Source organism: Fusarium solani (assembly GCF_023522795.1).
Source record: "Fusarium solani strain SB1 chromosome Unknown bctg00000007, whole genome shotgun sequence".
In the NCBI taxonomy this organism is placed as follows: Eukaryota; Fungi; Ascomycota; class Sordariomycetes; order Hypocreales; family Nectriaceae; genus Fusarium; species Fusarium solani.
This window is the reverse complement of record NW_027072150.1, coordinates 2920794-2946796: the sequence shown is the minus strand read 5'-3', so window position 1 is coordinate 2946796 and position 26003 is coordinate 2920794. Positions and strand designations below refer to the sequence as shown.

At 50.5% G+C, this 26003-nt stretch overlaps 8 protein-coding genes across 8 annotated transcripts; 4 read left to right on the top strand and 4 right to left on the bottom strand.

Annotated features, from left to right (window-relative positions):
* Nucleotides 1–3184: 3184 nt before the first annotated feature.
* MRS44_011890 (uncharacterized protein) lies at nucleotides 3185–6476 on the top strand (the record flags this gene model as incomplete). The annotated part of the gene is made up of 13 exons (XM_065619906.1): nucleotides 3185–3283; nucleotides 3344–3402; nucleotides 3465–3654; nucleotides 3713–3800; nucleotides 3847–4116; nucleotides 4172–4215; nucleotides 4254–4358; nucleotides 4408–4517; nucleotides 4606–5151; nucleotides 5196–5302; nucleotides 5353–5739; nucleotides 5802–5933; nucleotides 5986–6476. The coding sequence occupies 13 exons, from the start codon at nucleotides 3185–3187 to the stop codon at nucleotides 6474–6476; spliced, it is 2628 nt and encodes an 875-aa protein (XP_065475978.1).
* Nucleotides 6477–6600: 124 nt separating this feature from the next.
* Nucleotides 6601–9328, bottom strand: MRS44_011889 (uncharacterized protein; the record flags this gene model as incomplete). The annotated part of the gene is made up of 8 exons (XM_046282903.2): nucleotides 6601–6939; nucleotides 6988–7277; nucleotides 7328–7505; nucleotides 7566–7829; nucleotides 7881–8162; nucleotides 8215–8331; nucleotides 8388–8948; nucleotides 9011–9328. 8 exons carry the CDS (start codon nucleotides 9326–9328, stop codon nucleotides 6601–6603), a joined length of 2349 nt encoding a protein of 782 aa, XP_046124628.1.
* A 1448-nt stretch (nucleotides 9329–10776) lies between these two features.
* Nucleotides 10777–12367, bottom strand: MRS44_011888 (uncharacterized protein; the record flags this gene model as incomplete). The annotated part of the gene is made up of 3 exons (XM_065619905.1): nucleotides 10777–11619; nucleotides 11742–12068; nucleotides 12155–12367. The coding sequence occupies 3 exons, from the start codon at nucleotides 12365–12367 to the stop codon at nucleotides 10777–10779; spliced, it is 1383 nt and encodes a 460-aa protein (XP_065475977.1).
* A 1171-nt stretch (nucleotides 12368–13538) lies between these two features.
* Nucleotides 13539–16428, top strand: MRS44_011887 (uncharacterized protein; the record flags this gene model as incomplete). The annotated part of the gene is made up of 8 exons (XM_065619904.1): nucleotides 13539–13620; nucleotides 13674–13737; nucleotides 13949–14003; nucleotides 14062–14134; nucleotides 14196–14814; nucleotides 14874–15189; nucleotides 15844–16053; nucleotides 16111–16428. The coding sequence occupies 8 exons, from the start codon at nucleotides 13539–13541 to the stop codon at nucleotides 16426–16428; spliced, it is 1737 nt and encodes a 578-aa protein (XP_065475976.1).
* A 423-nt stretch (nucleotides 16429–16851) lies between these two features.
* Nucleotides 16852–19295, bottom strand: MRS44_011886 (uncharacterized protein; the record flags this gene model as incomplete). Its single annotated transcript, XM_065619903.1, has 6 exons — nucleotides 16852–17783; nucleotides 17839–18030; nucleotides 18089–18283; nucleotides 18333–18588; nucleotides 18654–18926; nucleotides 19083–19295. 6 exons carry the CDS (start codon nucleotides 19293–19295, stop codon nucleotides 16852–16854), a joined length of 2061 nt encoding a protein of 686 aa, XP_065475975.1.
* A 1033-nt stretch (nucleotides 19296–20328) lies between these two features.
* MRS44_011885 (uncharacterized protein) lies at nucleotides 20329–22217 on the top strand (the record flags this gene model as incomplete). Its single annotated transcript, XM_065619902.1, has 4 exons — nucleotides 20329–20972; nucleotides 21028–21788; nucleotides 21836–21940; nucleotides 22000–22217. 4 exons carry the CDS (start codon nucleotides 20329–20331, stop codon nucleotides 22215–22217), a joined length of 1728 nt encoding a protein of 575 aa, XP_065475974.1.
* Nucleotides 22218–22653: 436 nt separating this feature from the next.
* Nucleotides 22654–23460, bottom strand: MRS44_011884 (uncharacterized protein; the record flags this gene model as incomplete). Its single annotated transcript, XM_065619901.1, has 1 exon — nucleotides 22654–23460. The coding sequence occupies one exon, from the start codon at nucleotides 23458–23460 to the stop codon at nucleotides 22654–22656; it is 807 nt and encodes a 268-aa protein (XP_065475973.1).
* A 378-nt stretch (nucleotides 23461–23838) lies between these two features.
* Nucleotides 23839–25417, top strand: MRS44_011883 (uncharacterized protein; the record flags this gene model as incomplete). Its single annotated transcript, XM_065619900.1, has 4 exons — nucleotides 23839–24306; nucleotides 24359–24482; nucleotides 24543–24664; nucleotides 24710–25417. The coding sequence occupies 4 exons, from the start codon at nucleotides 23839–23841 to the stop codon at nucleotides 25415–25417; spliced, it is 1422 nt and encodes a 473-aa protein (XP_065475972.1).
* Nucleotides 25418–26003: the final 586 nt, after the last annotated feature.

Genomic DNA, 26003 nt, shown 5'->3' with positions numbered 1-26003 from the left:
CGCAAAATACTGGAGCTCAAGGACGCTGACGAGGTGGGTGTATGTGTCCCAAGAGCCGACTCCGTATCAGTACCATCGTCACCATTTCCCTAGACACATCTCCTCCAGCACCCAGAGAGAGGTCAAGTTCCCCGTCGGTGCCTTCTCCTTCGCCTTCTGTTTTCCTCCTCAACGCAGTGCTCGCAGCTTGTCCAAAAAGCAAACTCCCGACGTTCACTCTCAGTGCATCTCTCGTTGGAACAGCGGTCTATTTCCAACAGTTCGGCCCTATCACATTGTATAACGTCCCACTCCCTTCCCACTTCGCGACCGCAACGGATGCAGATGTAGATAATCTCGACGAGGTGGCACATGTCGGCCTGGACTTAGCGTCTGAAACGGGACTGTGGTTGCGTGTGTGTGTTTGTGCTGTGCGTGTTGAGAACTTTTGGTGATGTCGGTGGCCGTTGGAGATCAGGTTTGTTTAGTGGTAGAAAAAGACAAGGGCGGTTGAGACAGGATACAAGTCTGCTTTATACACCTCGAATGCAGCACCGCACTGATTCAGTACGGTAGGACCAGCTGCTAACAGTTCATGTTTACTGTGAGTTAGAGCAGATAAACTAGCACTGATTACAAGTCCAGTCACCTGAAATCAAACGCCTATCACTGAGTTGAGCCTAGTACAACGTTAATAGCTCTAGACTTAGTGAGGCTGATTGATTGACTGAACCTATAGACGAGACCACTTTTTGGCGATAATATCTGTGATTTTTGCGGTCGCATAAGTCTTCTGGCTCAGTCAACCCATCAAGGGCCGGGCTGCAACTATGACAAGCGTGGCCTGTACTACCGAGTAGTATCACCATAACGCAATTGGGTTGATCGCTAAGACTCACGGCCATGTCCGGGCCTGCAAGTGAATAATGAGGAGATTGCATTCATCCGTGTACGAATTGAGCGTGACGGATTAAATCAATGTGACCCTCAAGGCACCACCGTCTACGTTCCTGCAGTCCTCCATTTACGCCGCCTTGCAATCCATGTTAGCTCCCAGCTCACATCTGCTAGAAATTCCTCGCTGTTATAAGGTGTAAGACAACTGTCGTGATTGACTGCGATCCACAGGTCATCATCTCGTTTGCGTTTGCGTGACCATGAGAGGTCAGGGGAGGGAGACGAGTCGTCCATAGGCTTGTTGCTCGGAGATCTGGACGAATCTATGCAATCGCTCGTCAACTCGAGGTTATGCTGTTTTTTCGGATTGCCGCGCCCGTTTAGAGGGGTCACCATCAAGACGTTGCCCATCTTGGCCCTGATTCTGCTTGGAAGGCGAAGCCAACATCCCTGGGCTTGCGATCCCAACCAGCGTAGATCGAATTTCGAGCCGAGTATTAATACCCGATGTTGACACAGCACTCTCCGTCCGGGGCAGCCGCTCTATGAAAGGCATCTTGGCGGCCATGTTCTCAATGCAGCACATGTCATAGTGATGGCGTAGCGCAGCCCTGTCTACCCGACGCTGCACTTTCGCCTTGCGGCCATGGTACGCGAGGAGGATATCACATGGCATAAAACCACGGACATGCAGAGTTTATGGGTGTATCTAGAAGAGACGCTAGTCGAACATGTCGTGGGGATGACTGAAGAGGAGGATCCCATTCTCTGATGCCCAGGGACGTTCCCAAGCCTGCTCTAATCGGCGCGGGCTCGTCGTCTCGCTGCCATCCTGTGTTTCATCGGGATCAGCCTCCGGGTCTGGATACGTATGATATTGCAGCTGCGGCACGATGTGACACGCCTGCAGTGCGGGACCGATGGTCGGGCTATCGCACCACAAACGTCCAATGCCAGTGACGGCACATTGCTTGGCTGATGCAAGGCAGGAGCCACATTCAACATATCCAAAAGGCCGAAAACAACTTCATTTCACACATCCGAGCTCTCATCCTTGAGCTCGAAACTCAAACGCATCTCATTAACGATATCGCGAAACATCATAAAAACATCCTTTGCCAGTTAGAACACGCCAGCGAGAGGAACGTCTCCGGGCGCCGTGAGGAGCTCAATGTTCCATCCGTGCGACCGCATTGTTGGATTCACAGCTGCGCTGGTCATGGTGGGCGATTTTGCAGTGCTGAGTAATGAGGCCCGAATTAATCATGTCGCGGTGGATGGATGTTGACATTGCGAGAATGGACATTTGATAGGAAATATGGAATGGAGCGATCCCGCAATAGAATTAATCCGAAGTGATTTGGTTGGTCAGTGTCCAATGGCAAGGGTTGTGGTGATTGTCTCCGCAACGGGCGGTGATGGAAGCGCTGTCTGAAGTGGTGGGAGAAGGGAGTTCTTAAACGCGCTCCGATTTCCCAAGTTTTAGAAGCTCAGAACGCATCTAGTACAAAGCGTGTGGCGTCACGGGCGCACTTACCAGTTTTGCGCAAGGTCTTCCGTCTTTTTCAACCCGTTGAAGATCCTTTCTACGCAAGGGATCATCTTTGCTACTCCCCTTTAATGTCAGGCAACTGGTCTTCACAGGATCCCGGCCTGCGTATGAGGCCTTTTTAGGATTACTACGCGCATCATCTTGTAGACCCTGAGGAACCCCGTTTTAAAAGTTCCTCAGCCCCGCTGCTAGACTGTAGCTGATTGGTGGTATAAAAGCTCGGCCAAGTTTTCGGGAAGATAGCGGATACAAGGCTGCAAGTCGGTACTCTCGGAATGCCCCTGCGCCTCTCCACAACTCATCTCAGCCTAGTTGAAACGGCCAAAACTGGTCTTTACGAGCCAATTAAAGTCCTCCCATAGATTGAGTTCCATTTGCACCCGACCAGGGGGACGCCCACAAACTTGTCGGACATACTGAATCTGAGTAGATACGCTGATACCGCATGGTACGAGCTGGGATGATTGGAACTGATGGAGCCTAACTTCAATTCTAGAAACTCACCCTTACTATGAAGGATTTTAGCCACTCCCAAATTGCTAAGCGAGCGTGGCCAGGTCTTTCTTTGAAAGACGTTACGAGAGTAGTATTGTCGCTTGACCGCATGAAGTGTGCAGGGTCTGAGTCAAGATTTCAAATCAAGTGAGGGCAGTTGCACCGCCCCAAGGCAGTACTATCTATCTGTATAAATGAGCAATTTCCGCCACGCTTTACCAAGTGCCCCTAAGGTGAAGCAACGCAGTTAAACTTCACGCAATGCGTTTATCCATCCTTTCCGGGCTGGTGGCTGGCCTCACGGCAGCTCACAGTATTCACGAGAGGGCTGCGTCAAAGACAGTATTGTCACATTATATGGTATGTCAAAGCCATGACCAATCGCACTAGGTTTAAGCAGGCTGCTGACTTTCATGCTAGCTGGGTGACATCACTGAGGAACATGCTCACAAGGATATTGACGATGCCATTGCGATGGGGTATGTTGAACGATATGACGAAACTATGTTGATTTGGCTGACCAGTTAATGCGAACCCATAGTCTCGATGGATTTGTCCTCAATGTGGGATATCCTAAACTAGATTGGGTGTCGAACACCCTTAGCCATCTGTATGGCTACGCCGACTACTTGGCTGGTCAAGGAAACCAGTTCAGACTGGCCCTTTCTCTGGACCTTTATGCAACCGGCGCTTGGTGCTACGACAAGTCACTTGGTTCCGACTGCGGAGGTGTATGTTTTGCTTCTATTTGTCGGCCTTGTTTATCGTTTAGCTAACTTAATTGTGAAGCCTAAAGAATACGAGGATATTCTGAAAAGCTTTCTCGGGCGGGATTCATACTTTCGTTATGGCCCAAACAACTTTCCATTTATCACAAGTGAGTTGAACTTCATGTACAACAGACCAAGGCTAACAATACTTAGGCTTCAGCACCGGCAATCAAACTGACAAACAATTCGCCGCGTGGAAGAAAGACTTTGCCAACCAGATGTATTTTATGCCTGGTATTGACGATACTCCTGGCTTCTGGGAGAGCCATCCCGCCTGGTGGGATTATTGGGGAGATCTTATCGACGGAGCCAGTGCTTGGGAGTCCGCCTGGCCCGAAGTGCACGGTACTAACGAGGGCGATATGTCCAGAGATATCAAGGTCATGGGTCCATTGCAGAAGAAAGGCAAAGGCTATATGATTCGTATGTTGTCTTCGTAATGGCCCTCTTTGATGAAACTGACTTGTTTAGCTATCAGCATGCTCCAGTACAAGAATGCGGCAAGCCATACCACTTAAGAAAGTGTGACAGTTTGGATTGAAGACTGACCGAAGATTCAGTACGGAGCCAATCTGTACCGCCGTGGTGAGATGAACATGGTCAAGCGGATGCAAAATATCCTTAGCATGGACCCTCAGCCTGATATTGTTCAGCTTCTGACATGGGTATGTTTTGCACAGTCTGATCTGACATATGGAAGCTAACATGTCCCAGAACGACGGACCAGAAAGCCATCACTTTGGCAACTTGTGGCCCGAACAAAATACCGACGCACAACCTAATCAATACGCCAGCCCCGAGGGTTCCGACCACACTGCCCTCCAGTCCCTATACTCTGCCTTCATTCATGCTTGGAAAAACGATGGATCAATGATCCCTGCCTTTTCCAAGAGAGACGAATCTTTGCCACAGGGAGCTTTATGGCACAAGAGCATTTTTCCAAGATACAAGCTGTCCTGGAGGAGACTCGAATGTCAAATACTTCCAAGCACCAAACGGTACCGATGCTGGCCAAGATGCTTTGCATTGGGCTCTGGTTGTTCCAGCTAACGCGGCAGGCTGGACAGTCGACGTTGTAAGTAATGGCAAGAGTATTAGCTCCAAGGTTCTGGAGACGGGCCTTAACTATGGCACTGTCGAGGATGGTATTCAAGAGGGCACTCAGCGACTCGTTATCCAGAATGGCAAGACCATTGTTGCTGGAACAGATCGTGGAAGGTGTCTAGCCCAAACTTGCCACGATGGCATCTACAACTTCAATCCTCAAGTCATGGCGGTCAAAGCCGACTACGATAATACAGACTGCTGGCAGGTCGAAGGCGAACCCTTCTTGGACTGGGCAAAGGGAGAAGTGTTGGGTGTTACACTGGGCCCCCGAGCTGCCAGTGCCGACCCTGACCATGGCCATGACCATGACTCAATTTACCATAACCCTTTCGAGGAATACCGCAACTGCAAGTATGACCAGAAAAAAGCCATCCGCCAGGCATGGCTAGACATAGTCACGATCCTGAAAAGAATGCCTCCCTCGATTCAGATGGGCTGCTAGAGACGAGAAATTTCGGAGCCGACATGCCGGATAGGAAGGCTGATGAAGGATTCATTAGAAGTACGCATCAACCCTCAATTTCTCATCCCCTACTTATTTGGATCATGCAGATGTTTTCACGAATCTCAAAAGATTGTATTTGTATCCTTCGGAAAGGGACAAGAGAAAGATTCGCATATCCTGCAAGGAGGATATTCCACGCTACAACGGGGACTTGAATCAGACATGCGGAGATTTGACTTTGCAAAATGGCAAAACGCAGAAGATTGGCGGCTATGCCTTTGACGATGCAACAAGTTCCCCAGGCGGCACCATTGTTCTATGCGATACCTTCTTCCTACCAGGACAGGAGCACCTAGCGGCTGTCCAAGAACAGCTTGACAGGGACAAGTCGTTACGGAAGTCTTCAGTTGACATGAATGGCAAATACCGGTTGTTGCTCCACGAGATGGTTCATCTCCCATCTATATCCACTGGAACCATCGGATCGGGAAAAAGTAAGTCGGGAACATTTATCTGGACGGACATGCGACTTTGATTTTGCTGACCTTTGCGCTAGAGGAGGATGTGGTTATCATAGATGAGTACTGGACTGAGGATCAACAGACGAACGAGTACAAAGCGTACATGCCCAAAGGGGTCGAGAAGCTTGCGGCGAAGAAAAGAGTCCGTAAAAATACAATTTACAACGGTAAGGAAGCCCCTCCTAACTGATACCTTTCTGCTAACACTTACCTCCATAGCCGACACTTATGCGTGGTACGCAGTGGAGAAATTCTTTACAGCAATTTACGGGGAACCCCCAAACGGCGTCTTGACTAAAGACGAATACGATGATGATGAGCCTACCAGTACTACCAAAACCGAGCCCAAGCCAACACAATACCCAACAACGTACGACTGTGACGGTAGTGGGATCTGTGATCTTCCATCCTGGAAAAACATGTATGCCAAGTATTGTGACCACGCTGTCAACTCGTTGATCCGCAACGATGACAAAAACTATGGCAACGGCAAAGGCATCGACGGTAACTGCTGGGGCGATTCAAGTGGCAATGGGTGTGTTGTCTTTGTTACAGGCAAAAACTGTGTTCTCAGTGGTAACGAAATGTGGTGGAAGTACCAGGACTTGAGAGACAGTACGAAGGGAGATTGTAGTAAATGCGGCAGTGTTCATTATGGCGATGGCTGCCGATTTACTGTCAACTATAAGACTGGATGTGATAACAGGTAGAGGAAATCCCCAGGACTATAGTCATTATCCCTGTTTCAGGTAGACACTCGTCCCATTCAAGTAATTTAACCCCATAGCATACCCATATTCATAACAATCAACTTCACCCATGCCTCCGCCAACCCTACTCAGGTACGGGACAGTGATCATAGTTCCCATCGGCGTTATTTCCCCACCAGGTAGGGAAAGGATGTCCAGGGCCACCGGCGCCAAAGACGGCGAAGGAGAGGATGAAGAGAACGGTGAGACTGGCTCCATCAAAAGCACCAGTCACCAGGTACGAGTAGTCCTTGAAAATGCGTGGGCGATAGTTTCGGAGGTAGAACTGGACAAAGAAGCCCGCGATCAGTTGACTGAAGATAACGCAAGTCTGGCTCTGGTTGTAGGGGATGTAGCCAGCAAACTGGATAAACTGGGGCAAGTTGATGTCTGCGACATCGAAGTTCTTGATCTTGGGGTAGAACTAGGTCACGTCAGTTTTGGTTCGAGACAATGACTCGGGGTGACTGACCTTGTAGAAGATTCGGTGGAGGATGACCAAGCCACCACCAACAAGCAAACCGAAGGGCACAATCTGATAAGTTTTGCCAATCTTATACAAATAACCGGCGAGGGCCCAAGAGGTTGCATTGGTGTTGTACGACTGCATCGTAGCGCCACTCCAGGACGAGTTGCCATCGCCATCACGGAGGAGCTCTCGGTTACTGCCAACGATGCTGATCATGATGGCGTAATTGATGAAGCCTCCCAGGATGGTTCCCCAGACTTGAGTGAGGAACATGATGCGAGGTGGGATCTTGACTTTGTTGGTATGTTAGTGCATGTTTCGTCATTTTGGAACCGACACTTACGGTATTCTCCCATCTTGAGATCACCAGACAGGTTGACAGCATTAGAAATAACGTTGTGAGACCAAGCAGCGAAGTACATATTGCCAACAGGTTTTCCTGGCAGCATAAGACCAGCCAGCATCTTGGAGAGATTGTTTGTGGCAATTCCGTTTCCATAACGAGAGTAAAGCAGAGTGCTCTGGAAATAAAACAGTCAACACAGGCTCACACAAATGATAGTCGAGCAGAGCAAGCTTACCACTGGCGCAATAATAGTACCCATAATGAGCGAGACCACATATGCCCAGGCTGGGAGGGTAATGTTCTCCTTGATGACGACGACGAGGCCAAGGATGAAACTACCAACCAGAATGGAGATGTACCACCACCAGGGGGTTTCTTTATAGTTCTTTGCCATGTGGGCATGGTGAAGATCATCATATCGGCCTTCCCTTGCGCTCTTGAAAGCCTTGACAACATCCTTGCCCCAAAACAAGATGCAGTGAAGCAGAAGGGCTCCGATCTTCCAAACAGTTAGACAAAGCAACACAATGGATCAAAGCTCGTCACTCACAGCAGCATTAGCCATAAACATGGCAAAGGCAAATGTTCCCGTCAGCCTGGGAAGACCAAACTCAAACAAGCGCTGTTCGTTGAGAACGCCGCCTTCGAACACCTCGGCGATGGGGTATGTTGTACCATTCTCCAAGAGAAGTCGCGTAGACATGAAGGGAAGCGACTTGGCTCCCCATCCGTTGCCATAATAGATACCGACCATGATGATGTAGCAACAGAAAAATCCAACTGCCATGTGGACCTGGAGAGGGAGAGGAAGGGAGGTGTTGAATGATGTGATCTAGAGCTGTCAGGTTTTACACGGCGCAAGAGTCACAGAACAGGCAACTCACGTATTGCCAGTCAAGAGAGAGGCTGAAGAGACCAAGGCCCTCGTTGTTGGTAGCACCACCAAAAACGCGAGTGAGAGTCGCAGCCTTGTCGCCAGTCGCCTTCATGGCGGCCAAACACTAAATTCCACACATGAGCAATAGCAAAATGATGCTCCATCTTGGCTAGTACATACCGGAACTGAAATCGAATTGAGCCAAGGGAAGATGTAGGCAGGGAAGAATTCATAAATCGACATGCCGGTGAAGCTGTACCAGAAATAACGCAGAGGCTTAGAGTTCTTGATTTCCTGCCAGTGAAGTCCCTGTAGAGTCTTGACAGTGGGTAGGCTACTCCAGAAGACAGCATCTACGTGCCAGACAGCAAATGGGCGCATGATACCGCAGATACCGTAGCCGAACAGACCAATGGAGATGGTACTCAGAATAACCGTAGTCGCGCTCAATGGCATGTCGTAGAAGAGATCCTGGGCAGCAAAGACCTGAACACTAGCGGCAGCATTGGAAGCCGAAGTAGCCGTGATGGAACAGATGGCATGCTCCTTCAGACCCCAGGGTCCAGGGTTAATGAACTTGATGACCCTAATCCAGAAGGGAAGCGGGCCTGTGTTGCCATCGGCTCTCCATCGAGCTTCAATCTTGTCGCCACGGGGAAGAAAAAAGGCCCAAGCATTGCCGATGAAGTAGGAGATGAGGACGATAAAGGTTCCCTGGATGGTGATGTTGGTAGGTTTAAACTGTTGGTTGACGGGTCAGTTCAGTGATGGGTAGAGACAATTGAAGATCCTGGTCTACTAACAATGTAGATCTGATACATGACGGCTTGGAAGCAGGCAAGGCCAGAGGACAAAAGCATACTTCGAAACGTCAAGGCATTATCGTGGTCGTCCCTCATGGGTAGCAGGTGGCGAGCGGCATCGGCGCCGGTGACGATGATAACATCCTTGCTCTCGCGATCGCTTTCGTCACTATGGTCTCCACTAGACACATTATGGATCTTGGAGGAGTGAACGGTCTTCTCATCGACAGCATCCGGGGTGGAAATTGGGAAAACCGAGGTCTCAAAAGCCTCCTCGGGGCCCTGAGGCCCCTTGGGCTCAACGCTGGTGGACGACATGTTGGTAAAGAGGAGAAGCTGTCGTGCAGCAGACAACAGCTGTGTTGCGTCGTGTCGTTGAATTGATGTGCCTGGTGCTTGAGACTCATTCTATTCTCGAGGATTGACTTGCTTTTATCTATCTGAAACTCCATCGTCGGATTCGTGGTGGTTGATACCATCACCCTTGACAATGAGCCAATGCAACGTCTGTCGATTCTAGAACCTATGTCGGGTAAAGCGGCGATGGACGCTCCCAGTGACCCGGGGGATCTTTTGCAAAGACGGACTCCTCTCTCTTGGGAATTTACCTCATGTGTGTTGTATCCGGTTGTTGGCTCCTGTCCCGTGGGCTCATGGCAACAGACCAAAGACTTGGCCTCCTGCCCTTTTGGTACTAGCCGCCCAAGATTGCAGCCGGTTCTGCGATTGTTCTCGCCCACATCGAGGGGCGACAGCTTCGGGCTGTGTGGGTTGAGCTCCCTTCAAGTTGTAGGGGTTTGGCCTTGCCTCATGTGGTAGCTTGCCCTCGTATTTGAGGGTTGGACTACGCATCGATTGTATCTCCGGTAGAGCCGTAGTTGAAACCGCCTCTACTGTTTTGCCAGGAACTTGTGTTTGGATGAAGTAGCGTGGTACACGCTGCTCAATGTTGATTGGCTTTGGTGGCGGCCGATGTTGGACGGTGCTTGATTGCGACATGCCACTTTACCGGGGCCCATGAACAAATCGGGTCGCAGATTCCGATAATCACAGAGCGATTATTGGTTCGCGTTTCGGAACGCCGGCAGTTTGGAACTTTTTCCCTGACCGTGACAATTAGAGTGGGCCGTACTCTGTCCGTATATGGCTAATCCAGCATTCTGGAACATGGGTGTAAGCACCTAATGGATGATAAGCTTCAAGTGGTAGGTACTATACTAACTCAGGGGTTGAGCATGTACGTACTTTTCACGAGGACAGAGGAAGCATGAGAGCTGCCATGTCTGATATATTAATATCTGCCGGAATCAAAAGACATTAACTAGCAGGCAAATTTCCTGTTTCTCCAACAAGACACTCATCGGTTGATATCTTTCTCAGTGTAATGATGACAATCGGAACGGATTGAAGAAGTGGTGGTGATATGTTGGGGATAACCAACGTCGAGATAGCGGCGAACTTTTGCAGCCCTCTTCACATCCAAACGTTCGTTTGTTTCTTGGAACCTTTGAAGATCCAGAATCAATACTCGCCCGGACCCATATGGAACCAGAAAGCTGGGAAAGAGAATGCGGAAGGTAGTCGAGCCATGCAATCGAGACGAGGGCGAAAGTCTGGTTATCAGAGCTTTGTTGGTGCCGCTTTATCCGGAATATGCATCACGTCATCCACTTGCGCACTCAATTGGTAGATATCTTTAAGGAACTTTTGCTCGGCGCGAATTGTTCATCCATCACTAATTAGTGACAAACGGGCGTTTATCAGATTCATTCCGCCTTCTTCCAGTGGTACTTAGCCGCAGGGTGGTCATAGGGAGGCCTTGCGGCCCCTTTTTTTGCCCATATGTTTTCACGGTACGTGCCCCCGGGAACCTCATAACCCTCCCAGAAGAGCCCACGATTTCTTAAGACGGGGAGTAAAAACTCGATGATCTCCTCAAATGTTCTTGGCATCAGAGCGTAGGCAAAGTTGAAGCCATCTACGTCTGCTTCGCGAATCCATCTTTCCAGTTCATCTGCCACATGCTCCGGGGTTCCGACGATAGTGGCCCCGAGGCCCCCGATCTTCATCTCATCTGCGATCGCACTCTTAGTCCACTTGGGGACGTGTGCAACGTACTTCGCCCATGTTTCCACAGACGTCCGGATGGCGTTGGACTCGACGTATTGTAGCTCCTCGTCATCGTCAAATTGCGATAGGTCGATGCCGGTATAGCCCCCGAAGAGAGCGAGTGCCCCCTCCTTGGATCCATAGCTTATATATTCGTTGTACTTGGCCCGGGCCTCTTCCTCGGTTGCGCCCAACACAGGAGTAACCATTGCGAGGAACTTGATGGCTTGCGGGTCACGGCCGAGCTCGCGGGCTTTCGCACGGATATCAGCAATGTTTTGGGCTACAATGGCTGGGGCCAGGGTAGAAACAAACACAGCTTCAGCGTGCTTGGCTGCAAAGGCTTTCCCAGCAGAAGAGGTGCCGGCCTGTAATATAACGGGCGTCCGCTGTGGTGAGGGTTGACAGATATGAGGGCCAGGAACGTTGTAGAACTTGCCAACGTGGTCGATCGTGCGGATAAGTTCCGGGTCGGTATAGACCCCAGATTGGCGGTCGAGCTTAACAGCGTCATCCCTCCAAGAGGATTGCCTGCGAGTTGACATTTATTGTTAGACTGAAATGTGCCTTGGGAGTCGCTGCTGGGGGAGAGGCGACGAGATACTTGCCAGAGTTTATATACCACATCCATGTATTCATCTGCCTTGGCATATCTCTGGTCGTGATCAGGAAGCCTGTCAAGCCCGAGGTTACGGGCAGCTGATTCTAGGTAGCTCGTTACTACGTTCCAGCCGATTCTTCCGCCGGTTAGATGGTCAAGCGTGCTGAGTCGCCGCGCAAGATAGTACGGCTCTTCAAAACTCGTCGAGACGGTGAGTCCGAACCCGATGCTCTCTGTAGCCGCAGCCATGGCAGAAACTGGCCCAAACGGGTCGTTTACTGGAAACTGGGCTCCTGAGCTTGCAGCGGGTCCAACGTTCCTGGGGCCCTTGTATGCATCGTATGCACCCTTTGGATGTGGGCGGTTAAGTCAGTTACGGCCTCGATCCAATGCAACTCAAAAAGAAGTGATGCAATCAGCTTCATGCAACATACCAGAACATCTGCGATGAAGATTCCATGAAAGCCGGCTTTTTCCAGGAGATGAGCGAGCTTGACCCAATGCTGGAGGGTGTTGAACTCGGACGAGCGGTCATCTGGATGTTGCCACAGGCCGGGTGACTGATGCCCACTACATGCCTCCACCAAGGCATTGAGGATGAGCTTCTTCTTGGTCTGAAATTTCTTTGCAGTCTCGGGTTCAGCCATTGCAAGTCGCGTCTTGCTGCCTCGTGTCCTTGGCCGGCGTATTTGGGCTAGTAATTGAGTGTTGCCATCAGGACAGAGAGCTACCTTGTTTAAAAACAGCCTCCAAGGCACAGTCGAGCACCCGGCTGTCCGTCACTTACTGCCAAGAAAGAAGCTGCCTCCCCGCTCCCCAGACGATCGGATCGGACGTGTTACGAATCTGCTCCGAACAGGCTAATAAGCGTCCAGGGTTCCTCATTCGCGTGCCAAACCGCGACGCACACGGAATCAACGGAGCCAATCTAGCGTTCTATCCAAGTTCATATCAGTGATATTCTCCGGTGGCGCGATGACAACTTATCGTCTTTCGCTGTCATTTGGTACATGTCCTCATCAGATCATGATGGCGATGGCTTTGGTCACCGATGTCGTGACGCGGGGAAATTACAAAATAGCCCGGATTCAGAGATTGGCAAAAAGAAAAGAAAAATAGAGAGAGACAGGTGAGACTGCGAGGTGGGTTACTCCGTACTGCGCATCAAGCCTTTTCGCTTGTGACTGATGGCTTCTTGCCATCATTGTAGACAATCAGGTACTGCGCATCATACGACTTTGCTGGGCGACATTGGATGCGCTTGCGCGCAGCCTCAAACCTGCGTACACGGTACCGCCATACGAGATGCATTGCCATGGCGTGGAAATCATGGCGTCTGTCCCTATACAGTATGTTGAGGCAGAAAATCTGCATCCACGGCTGCATCTCGTGAGTACTCCATATAGCAACAACTTGAACTCCATGGCATGGGCGTGTCGTTCCTTTTCGAAGAATTTCCTCTGCGCGGGGCACTCCACAGCAATCCCAATCCCTCGGCTCGGGCTGCTTAACCCCCTTGAGCACTAAGCCCGTAAGGGTTTGGTGCTATCTGTGACATCAGAATCCTTGTAAGTTACGCTATATGAGACCAGAAAGGAGGACAAGCAAGTCTTGTCGAAAAGACAGTCGCTCAGTTACTCGGTGATGCTCGTGTCAGGATAAGAGGTATACAATGCCCCGAACGAGATCATAGAGGTTCTGGGAATCACCCACACTGCCTTTGTTGTGCTCATTGACTATAATTGCAATAATACCATTTGTCACCATGGGGGCTATCAATGCAAATAGCGATACCGCTTGGCTGGTTGGCTCAGAAACATGTATCGTGGCACCTACTTCCAAGCTATCCTGCTCGGGCTCGTCAGCTTCACCCAGCCTGGCATATGGACCGCTATCATGAGTCCGCACTGCGAATTGCGATACCTGAGGAATCGCTACTGACTGTGGTCCAAGGTCTCGGTGGCGGCGGCCAAGCTGAGCCGTACGTGGTGAATGCGTCCAATGCCATCACCTACGGGTATGTTCTCCATCAGAAACCCTCCTCCCTGCCCCTGGGTCTCCGGGGTGGCAGGACTTTAGACAAGCAACATTGATAACATGGCGGCAAGAATTATGTTCGCCTGCGCGCCCGTGTCCTCCGTGGTCGGCGACATAGTCGGCGTGAAGTGGGTTGTCGTCTTTGGTACCCTGGGATATGCCCCATACTCAGCAGCGCTATACTGCAACAGCGTTTGGGGAACCCAATGGTTCCTCATGTTTGGCGCCGTAACCTGTGGTTTCTCGGTATGCCTGTCGTCCCTCCCCTGTTAATGTCAGTGTATCCGAGTGTTAACCTCTGCAGGCGGCTGCTTTATGGCAAGGGGAAGGGACCATAGCCGTGGCGTACCCAGAGATGTCCCGTCGGGGTAGATGCAGTACGTTTTCGTCTTCTTCTGTCAAAGCGCGTGGTAGTCATGGTTAACTCTAGTCACGCAGTTTCCATCTGGCTCACCCTCAACAAACTCGGCTCCATCATTGCGTCTTCCATCCAACTTGGCATTAACAAGAGTGCCAATAGCACCGGATCCATCTCGCCCAGGACCTACCTCGTTCTCGTCGGTCTTCAGTGTCTCGGCCTGCCCCTCTCACTCCTGATCTCTTCCCCTCACAAGCTGGTCCGGACAGATGGCCAGAAGCCCAGATTTGCTAACCCAAACCGCACCTGGAGATCTGAGCTGCGCGGTTTCATCCACCAGTTCAGACGCAAGGAGGTGGTTCTCTTGGTCCCGGCCTTCATCGCGTCGCAATGGGGGTTGACATACCAAGGAAACTATCTTGCTACTTACTACACTGTTCGCGCTCGAACCCTTGCCAGCTTTACCATCTCCATCATTGGCTGCATTGCCAACCTGCTGACGGGATGGTGGCTAGATACAAAACGAGTGAGCCGGTCTTTCCAGGGGCGAAGTCTCTGGTACTTCGTCCTAGGCTTGTTCACAGTTGTCTGGATCTGGAACTTGGTGATCCAGGCCCGGTGGGACGACAAACCTCCGATGCCAATTGATTGGAGCGACAGAAAATACGGTGAGGGACTTGTCGTCTTTGTCCTTTACCAGTATGGACCCACTGCACACCCTGCTCTTCATGGCTCAGACTGCTAACGCTCACGGACAGTGTCGCGTACGAGACATTGAGCATCTGGCTCTTCTGGGCTCTCGGAACTTTCGACGTGGAAGCCGATAGTGTATCCCTATCCATGGGTCTGCTGCGTGCTGGTGAATCGCTTGGGTCGGCTCTTTCGTACGCTGTTGGCGCCACGCGGGACACTTCTCTCATGGCAAACCTCATTATCAGCGTCGTCATGTTCTATGTTAGCGCCCCTTTCACGGATTGGTCATCTCATCTTATCCAAGATAGACTGCCTAACGAGTGCCCATCGGATTCGACTATAGAAGATATAGAGCAATGGCAGGAGACTGAAGCGAAGCAGGTGAACTTGGAGCCAAGTAGAAAAAATTAGTTAGAGGTTATATTATAATATTTATTATAAATATGTCCTACCATTTTATATAGTATACTTATGTTTTTCTTATATCTTAATGGCTTATTATAAGTTAAGCTAGGCCTAACTTGAGCTATATAACCTTCAGTTATGTGACGGCTATGATATTTCCGTTGGGCAGCTAAGAAGCCCCCCTCCCCTTCTTCGTCAAGCCCTTTAACAACGCTAATTTACACCTTATCTTATGCATAGGGACAGGAATGGAAGTCTACCATGCAATCTGGCATTGCCAGCAAGGAAACCAGCGAAATTTTGTCACAAACCCTTGTCTTATTGGTTGCCTATATGATGTGGCTTGCTTACTTGCATGCCTTTGAGAAGCCTCCCACTCGTGGTTAAGACAGCATGATTGAGATCAGAGCTTCTTTCAACATGATGATATCATGTGTCTTGCTACGTCATAACGTAGCAACGAACAACGTGCAGAGCCTCATGCTGGTTTTAACTGACCATTCTCTTGCCAGTTCCCAAGAAGGATGAGAGTAATGCGGCCGAAAATACTCTCACTATTAAACTTATGCTCACCTAATTTGAGGGAGGTGTCTATTGTATCCTTAACACTACAGCGATAAGACTCAACAGAATCAATTCCAGGCCTTTCAGACTGCTCGTTCCAAGTCCACAAAGCCTTATTCAGACAAGAAGCAACTCGAAATAAATACCACCTCAACCCAACCGCGCACGATGCCCTTTTCCATGGCCGATCTAAACAAAAGAGATGAAACAACATCGAAAATCCCCGCCCCCGCAAAGGGATTCGGCGCCCTGTTCGGCGGAGGAGGCTACGCAGAGGTTATCTGCTGCCCATTAAGCGTCATCTTCTGATCTGGATACGCTATTACTAACAAGATACAAAAGAAGAGGCAAGAGAAGAAGGCTACGACGACAGCAGCGGAGGAGGAGGCAGCAGTTGGAAACCCTGACCGAACCAACAGCAACATGGATGCAGAGAAAATGACTGAAGGGAATCGAGTAAACTGTGTGTCCCCGATGCCTGGTCCGAACGAGGTACCTGGGACCGCTCCACGTGATCCGGCGCTTCAGAAACATCCGAACACCCCGCGTGTGTGCGACCCCGAGTGTCCGGGTTATGGAAAAGACTTTTGTCTCGCACATCAAGGGAAGCGACCCTCGCGCCCTACAAGCCCTGGTCTATTAGCGGCCTAAGCCTTCATTGATAGTTTAGGGTCACGCGTGTGCATGGCAATCAGAGGAGCCTTGTGAAGCTTACCAAGTTGATCAATACATGAAAAAAAATGTCTACTTACATCTAGCATGATATGCTGAACGAGCATATGAATAGCCAGAAAAGACTGCAAAGTGATGCTAAGGGATCAGGTTGTGAAAATCATGGGAAACGAAGCTCTATACATCTATATAGGGAATCTGATGTCAACTATTGCATCCCAAGCAGGGCAGAGTGTGGCATTAGAGTGGGTTGGCCGACATCGTCTAGCAGCTAGTTGTGTTTAGTTGAGATGCTACAATTTCGTACGTAGACTATCCCCCAGTATCGGGAGTCCTATCCTTTCCTCATACAATATTATCCTGTCTTAGCATAAGATAACTGCAAAACACTAGACCCATCAATCAATTAATCCGCCGAGCACTGGACACGTCCGGTACACCAACGCCTTCCACTACCTTCCCACCGACCACCTCGTAGATCGGAATTTCAGCCAGCCTGGATATCACGTGGTGAAGGGTTGGCAAAGCTTCCCAATCATGTGGATCAAACTCGACGCTCGCCTTGTCTGCGGTGAAGATTCTCTGTACCTTGCTTGGTACGACCTTGGACTCTTCAGCGTGGGGCACAAAGGTGGCGTATTCCGCATCTGCCTGACCGCGTTCTCCCACCTTGGGAATGTATTTGTAGGCGAAGATTCCGTCATCGTCCTCTCCACCAATAGTACCCTTAGAGGAGCTCGGGTCAGCCTCCCTCAGACCATCCAGTGTAAGAGAACCGAATTGGACGCCTTGCCACCCAGTCTGAACTCTGTAGCTATTTGTCCGGCGCCAGATGTCGACGGAACAATACAGCTTTGGCATGCCCAGTTCTTCCCGGCCACTGACAATGGGATCGGTGAGACTCTCGAATAACAGAGGCAAAAAGGTACCATTCAGCACTGTTCCGTCCTTCTGAACATACTGAACACCATGGATGTACAGTCCTATGTGGCGATACCCCGAGCCGCCAAGCCACTCCATCTTGTTCAGCGTTGTCTGCGAAACGCTCGCGTACGCAACTGTGCCGGGACTCTTGAAGCGGAAAGAGGACGATGGAAACAGGTTCTGTAGAACGGTACGTGACGTCTTGAATTTGACGGACGCAGTAGTGAACGTTGAATGAGTGGCAACTCGCGGCTTGCCTTCGAAGGTCTGACGTGGACCTGGGAAAGGGCCGAACGAGATGGGCATTCGCCAGTATAGATGAGGCTTTTGGGCCCAATCCCACTTGCGGAAGCGGTCGGTGGAGTGATCCCACTCGTCGTGGCCCATGTTGTAGTTGCTGTACTCCATCACTGAGAGAAGTAGGGTTAGTCCTTGTTCGAAGAAGCCTGATCTGGAAAATCTCACTGTCAAAATCCTTATCCACTGAATCACGCCCAGCTCGACGAGAAAACTGTTGTATCTTATGCGCTCGTTCTAGGCGGAACTCCTGATAAAGTCGTAACCTCTCAGGGACCTGCTCTGGCATTGTACCGCGTGGGAGTACAACTGCCAAAGACGCAGCGTCTTCAATCGCAACGCCAGCACCTTGACCTTGGTCTGGGGAACAAGCTCAGTTAGTCTTCAAGCATTTATGCGGGTATGTTTGTCTACTTACGGGGCAGAAATGGATGAGCAGCGTCGCCGAGGAGTGCCAGCCTATCCTTTGTCCACGATGGGAGGACCTCCATGTCCAGCAACTCCCACACTTTGAGTGAACTCGCGTCTGCCTTGCCTAGCAGATTGACTAGAGCAGGATCAAAGTTCTCGTAGACTTTAAGGAGCATAGTCTTGTTGGCGTCGGTGCTCCAATCTAATCATTCATCAGCCACAGTTCGCCACCAAGAAGGCAGGTAACCTACCCTCTATACTTCCCGGGTCGCTCTCCTCGCGAGGGTGAATGCAGACAAAATTGAACTGTTGATTGTCCTCACAAGGATACATGACAACTCTCCTGTCTGAGCCATACCAAATAATTAGCTGCCCATTGATCTTTGCGAACCGTTCCGTCTCTGGATCATCAAGGGCAGCCTGGCGAGGAACGAGGAAGCGGAATGCACTCTTGCCTGAGCTATGAGGCTTGACTTCTCTACCCACAACCTTGGAGCGGGACTTGGACTATTTTGAAGGAGAGGCACCATGGATTAGTGTTGAAAAGGGTATAGTGGGAGGTCATCACTTACGTGAACACCGTCTGCGCCGATTACCAGGTCCCCTTGGATCTTATCTCCGCTCTCTAACCAGACTGTCGCCGATTCAGGGTCAACGTCCACGACACGGCTGCAAGTCTGTAGCTCTGCTGGCACACCAGGGCCGTCATGAGAAGTAGCCCGACGCTTCAACTCTTCATGAAGACGTACTCGATGCACCAAATGCCAGGGATGCTGCCATTGCTTGTTTGATTCTGTAAGGTCGACATCGCGCAGTTGCTCGTTATTTGCATTGAGCTCGGTTATCTGTGCGAAGAAATTTCTAGTTAGCTTCTGTCAAGTTTCAGCTTCAGCAAGACGACTTGCCCGCTCAAATAGATTCGCGCCAATGTCCTCTGCATATAGGCCAACGCGACGCAACAATCCATTGGCATTGGGCGCGAGGTGCATGGCTGCCCCTACTTCGTTGGCGAAGCGGGACTGTTCTAAGAGAGTGACATGATGGCCTTGCTTTCGGAGGTAAATGGCAGCAGTGAGGCCTCCTATGCCGGCTCCGACAATGATGATATGCAGTCCATCGGAGCTGGTACTTGATGAAGAGCCGTTGGTCGTGCTTCTAGATGCGCCATTGACGCCGTTTGTGCCATTGGTGACTTGAGATTCGGCAGTGGCCATCTTGAGGTTGGTGGTGGATTCTCTTGGGGGCAAGATAGACACTTTAGCTGTGAGTGTTGTCGAGCTTTCTCTTCTTCCACTTGTTCGCCTTTAAGCTACTTTAATCCATTCTTGGCGGAACAAGCCAATGCCCCAGAAACGCTGGATTCAACCAAGTTTATTGCCGGTAGCATTAATGCTACCGGCGGTGGCAATCGATAGTTGCTATGGTCCCGGCCCACCATCTTCCTGTCACCCCATTGTTGTGAGGGCCCAAAGGAGGGGCCGGCAATGAGGGGTTTCGGGAATGAGGGGGGTTGAGTCTCCGTCAACTCGGTATGTGGTCCATTGCTTGCGGGGGGACCAGCTCCGAAACTGTTATCCCCCGAAAGGTGAAGAAGGTGTGTCTCTTGCTTGCATTTGGTGTATCATGGCACTCCTTGTTGCAAATGAGGTGTACGAACAGTGGAGACAGCCTTGGTGTCTTTTCTGGTGATTCTGATACTTGACCGCAAGAGACTTGGGGGGATAACGAGTGAGCGGTCTCACGAGGCCTAGTTATTCACCCATAGAGACCCGTTTACTAAGAAAGAAATCGAAAAAAAGAGTGATGCTTCACTGCTGATTCCTCTCTTCTGTTCCTATTTCGATCCTCGTGACTGTGACCAGCCGCTGGTAGAATCCCTATCGCCGCACCTCTGTAACAATTCAGGAGTCTATTAGAGTTTCTCAGCTTTCAGAACGGCCTAGACCGCTCTGGGCAACCCCATGGGGTTCACGCTCGGGGCCAAGCCACGACCCCAGGATCTGATCCTCCCCTCATCCGCGCGTACCGAGCATGGTCAGGGTCACCGGTTGTTCACCGCAGAGGCAAATCTCAGATTGTCTCGACCTCACCACCATCTCTGTAAGGTCATAAATACATCCATCCGTTACGCTCCCCAGTCATCTTAACCTTCACCGGTGGTCCTCCCAATTCGACCAATTAATCACATCTTTCTGATTTATTGTTAATCATCATCCAACAACGTCTGTCTTGGTGACACTTGACACTATGTCAACAATCACTGCCGAAGGCGGCAAGGTCGTCGAAACCACGACGCGACAGGAGAATACTCTTGGAGAGCTCCGTCTTCGTCATGAAGAAACCAACGACATCATCCTCATTCCGACCCCAACAGATGACCCCAATGACCCTTTGAATTGGTTCGTATCCCTAATGAACATGTCTTCACCTGACGTTACACCACTAACCCCGTGGATCGTGCACAGGTCGAAGCCGTACCGCGTCTACCTTGCCGTCCTTGTCTCTTTCGCTATCTTCTTCAGCAACTTCCTGGCGGCCGGCCCATCCGTCGCTCTCATAAGCATCACCACAGACTTCTTCGGTCCTCCAGGTCCCGACCTCAGCGGCAACATCGCCAAGGTTGCGTACTTTTTTACCAGCACCGCGCTCCTTCAAGGCATGTCAAACTTGATGTGGATGCCCCTCATCGCAAAGTTCGGTCGCCGACCAATATATGTCGCCTCGTTCGCTCTCTACACTGCTTTCTCGGCATGGGCTGGCGGTGCTACTTCATATAACAGTTCATTGGGAGCGCGAATTATGATGGGATTTGCTTCGGGCGCTGCCGAGTGTCTGGCACCGTTGACAATCTCTGATCTCTTTTTCCTTCATGAAAGAGGCACCATTATGGCGTAAGTCTTTGTCCCAGTAGCCTGATCGGAATAATTCATCCAACAAGTGTTCTAGGATCTACACTACTGCACTGTCTGCCGGAGTCGGCTGCGGTATCATCATCGCTGGACTCATCACCAAGGACCTGCACTGGAGATACATCTACTGGGTATCCGTCGCCTTGATCGGGTCCTGCACCACCCTGATCATCTTTGCCTTTCCAGAGACGAGATATAATCGTGCGGGGGATACAGAAGAGCCTCGAACAGTCACTCAGCACAAGAGCATTATGAACCAAAGCTCCAAAGCCGAGGACATGGACCCCGAGGTCTTTCAAGCCGAAGTTGCATCAACAAGCCAGCCATCTCAGAGGTTTCCACCAAAGCGCACATATTGGCAAAGTCTGGCTCTTTTCAGTGGCATCCACACTCAAGAGTCGATTCTCAAGCTCTTCTTCCGTCCAATCATCCTCCTAACTCTTCCTCCGGTTCTTTGGGCTACGCTGATGATGTCTGTCACGATTGGATTCCTCGTTGCCATTACTTCCAACTTTGCTGTCGCTTTCAATACCCTTTATGGCTTTGAGGCATGGCAGTCTGGTCTCTGCTTCATCGCTTGCCCTGTGGGAGCCGGTATTGGCGCTTTCTTTGGTGGCCGGTTCAGCGACATGGTGGCTGACTGGCTAACTCGGCGCAATGATGGCATACGACACCCGGAAATGCGACTACCTGCTGTATCAATCTCTCTCATTACTGCTCCACTTGCTCTTGTGCTGTATGGAGTGGGCATCGACAAGGGATTGCACTGGATCGTGCCTACCATTGGCTTGGGCCTTTGTGAGTTGATTGATGATCAGGAAGGCAAACGCTAACAGACTCGATAGTGAACTTCTCCATTGTACAGGCCACCAACATCAGCCTGGTCTATACTATCGACGGCTACCGCCCAGTGGCAGGAGAACTTGCTGTGACACAGCATGCATTCAAGTGTGAGTCTCATAGGTGTGGCGTAAGAAGTAGATGTTCGGTACTGACTATCGTTACTCAGCTGCTTTCGGCTTTCTTCTTTCATTCTATACAAACCCATGGATTGCAAAGTCCGGATATTCTAATGCATTTGGTGCCATGGCAGGTATTTCGGGGAGTGTTATCTTGATGTGGATTCCCATGTACATATGGGGGGGTCGAATTCGTCATGCTACCTGGAGCTGGCCCTTTGTTAAGCGCTTGGCACATTGGCACCAGGATCGCGAGGTTGGCGAATAAGGGACTCCTCAGGCCTCCAACTCTAAGCTCGGCTACAAAGTGCAAAGGGTTTCGATACCTTGACAGGGGCGTAAGGTGACGAAGCCAGGGGAAGTAGTGCGATTCAATATCAGCTCAGCTCGAGAGAAATTTCAGTATTATTTCTTAGCTTCGCACCAACTTGACAAGGCTCGAAGAGTGATCTTTACACTAAACCTAGCCGAGCGAATACCAGATTAGTACCAAGGCCATTTGTCCTGTAGACTCGGTTGTGTATACTCTTGGAAAGTCTTCACTCGGTTGCGGAAGAAGATATCTTTCAATGCGAGTTATCTGGGTAAGTCAATTTCAGCTTGAACTGGTGAGACTTCATAGTAACTACATGCATGCTGGAGGACCAAATTAAACATTCAAAGGCATCGTTGAGCCATTGTCAAGGTAATTCAATTTAACAGGACTAATCAATATGGAGGCCCCCGTTAACAGCTAAATGAACACCATTAACCCAGCTCGCACGCTCCTCGCACAGAAACCCAACAGCAAAGGCAATCTCATCCGGCTTTCCCATTCGCTTGGCCGCAGGCGTGGCATCAATTGTTGGCTGCAAAATACGCATAGCCTCCTCCCCAGCCGCCAGAAAGCCTTCTGTCTCAGTTGGCCCAGGAGACACAGCATTCACCGTGCAGCCGTACTTTGGAGGCAATTCCTTGGCCCAGCATTTTGTAAAAGAATCCACCATGCCCTTTGTACCTGCGTAGATAGTCTGTAACGGGGGAGGACCTCGTGAGCTCGCCGAGCAGATGTTGACGATTCGTCCGCTCCCTTTGGTCAGATGGGGGAGACTCTGCTGTGTAAGCAGAAAAGTTGCTCGCCCGTTGATGTTGACCAGCAGGTCCCAGTCGTCCAAGGTCTGCTCTTCAAATGGCTTGTTGACTGCTATAGCCACATTGTTGACAACAATATCCAGGCGTCCAAACTCCTGGAAGGCAGACTCTACCAAGGTTTTGGGACCGTCGACTGTGCTCATGTCGGCACAAACAGCAATAGACTTGGTTGGAAGTCTCGCGGCTGCTTCATTGGCCTTGTCCGCAAGAGATGAGAAAGGATAATTTATGGCGACATGTGCTCCACGAGACGCGAGCTCTCTCGCAATAGCGTAACCAATTCCGCTGTCGCTACCTGAAACGATGGCTACTTTTCCTGACAGAGTTTGTGATGCCAGGTCTGTCGGGTTTGGTGTAGTGTATCTAGCCATGAGAGACATTGTTGAAATGGATGTCTCGTTGCCACGATTGTCATCAGTCTCAATTATTAACCCCCGTGCATTCTTTGAGACCGGTCATCGCCCTTCTTAGCCGTTTCTGGATGTGGGGGAGGACGCGATGTGACGCCTCTCCCCGCGTTCTCGGGATGTGGGAGAGTGGTCCCGGGCTGCCCGGATGAGTGACCGCGTGCGCCCTTTGCCGCGTCTAGATAACCATCCCTTTCCGGGGGGGCACGGATTGAAGTTTAAGCTAACCAGTTTTTTTGTTAGTCTTGTGGAAATTAATGCGAGTATTTAGCTACCAGAACCTTGATCGACACACAGCACTTCCAGCCAGACACATCTCATCAACAAACAACCTTTCCATTCTCGTTCATCATGCCCAACCACAAAGAAATCGCGATTGCCCGTTCGCAGCTACCCTCTTCCTTCCCTATCATTTGGCAAGACAGCATCCTTTGGGAAAAAGCCAGGGTCGGCCGTGTCTTCAATCACCGGCGGCCGTCGAGGCAGCCGCTCGCAGTTGTCGAAGCCACTAGAGAGGAACATATTGTAGATGCTGTTCGTCTCGCTCGTACTTTGGGAACACGAGTATCAGTACGGTCCGGTGGGCACAGCTGGGCAGCCTGGAGTGTTAGGGAGGGTGCCATTCTGATTGACCTGGGCAAGTATCATGATTTTCTATTGGATGAAGACACTGGAGTGGCGCAAGTGTCCCCCAGTATGACAGGAAGAATGGTCAACAGGTTGCTGGGACAACGTGGGCGCATGTTTCCCGGTGGTCACTGCCCGGAGGTTGCTCTGGGAGGTTTTCTGCTACAAGGGGGTATGGGGTGGAATTGCAAGGTAATTACGCAAGATTGATCACCTGGGTGCTGCTAACACGTGGGACATCAAGAATTGGGGCTTCGCATGCGAAAGGCTTCTGGCTGTCGATGTGGTTACTGCCAACGGAGAAAAGAAACACTGCGATAGAAACGACAACAGTGATCTGTATTGGGCAGCACGGGGAGCAGGTCCAGGTACCTCAGCAGATACAATGCCACTATGACTACAAGTCTGGAATTCTGACTTTCTACCAGGATTTCCAGCTGTCGTAACCCGCTTTCATTTGCAGACAATTCCCGCCTTCAGCCACATGCGATCCTCCATCTACATCTACGAGAAGCAGGATTACGAAAGAGCATTTTCATGGGTACTCGGGGTATGTTGAACGCCCATTGATTATCCTTGGCACGTTACTCACCAGCAAGCGCAGATCGCATCTGATTTCGATGAGAGCACAGAAATTGTTGCAGTGGGAAACCACATACAAGGACGAGAGGGAGAGCATATCACGATCCTCTTCGTGACATTCAAAAACAGCGAAGAGGAAGCTCGGGCCGCGCTGCAACCCGCGCAAGACTCGGCACCGCCAGGACATGTTATTTCATGGTATTGCAAGCCGACGTCACTTGCTGAACAATACGACGACCAGCACGCCGCCAACCCAGATGGCCACAGGTATGCGGTTGACAACTGTTACGTCCAGAACGATGCAGATATCGTCTCCGTACTCAAAGAGTCTTTTACTTCGCTACCTACCAAAAAGTCTTTCTCGTTATGGTACTCGATGGCGCCGGGCTCAAGGCGAAGTGTTGAGGATGGCACCATGGAAGACATGGCTCTCTCCATGCAGACCGATCACTACTTTGCCACTTATGTTATCTGGGAAGACGAGTCCGAAGACCCCAAGTGTCAATCCTGGGTTGCAAAGATCATGGACCAGGTCAAGAGTAAATCTGATGGAGCTTATCTGGGAGACTCTGACTTCCAGAAGCGTCTGACAAGGTTCTGGGGGCAGGAGCAGGGAAAACGATTGATGGATATCAGGAAGAAGTGGGATTCTCGTGGAGTGATTGCTGGTTATCTAGATGAAGGAGATAAGAGTGGTGTCGATGGCCTACAAAATGTATAGTTACTCGAACCCTGTCAAGACCACCTTACCCTATAGCCAGCAAATTTCAGCAAGAAATCAACATCATGGAGAATATCCACACTACTGAAATCTTTCATTTGCAGTATAAGAAATTCCCATTAAATGGCACGTCGATTTTTAGAGGTTGTTGTAGATAAGTGGCAGCTGATCATAAAGAAATTAGTTTTCAGATGCTGGTAAGTGGTGTCGTCTTCCGCTTCTGACTTCACTCCATTGAGGCTTTTCCACAGGCGATGTAGACTACGCTAGTACAAGTCAGGACAGGAACCTTGCGGATCAGCTTCCGGTCTATCGATGCCCATTGGCGGAATGAGGATGCTTCTAAAAGAAGGTGATTGGTTGTCAAACCTCCATACTTGTGTGGACTCCCGACGCGATCTGGGGTTTTTGCGGGGTACCCTCCTCCTTCAGTCACACTCGGCACTCCGGACGGCAAAGGGTCCGGATGCCTGCCTCAGGACCATATCAAATGGCATCTTCTTCCTTGTCGAGGCACAGACCTCATATGTGTCCTCCGACACGCCAGGGACCATGGACGCTTCACAGGAAAAGCAACCTTCCTCAG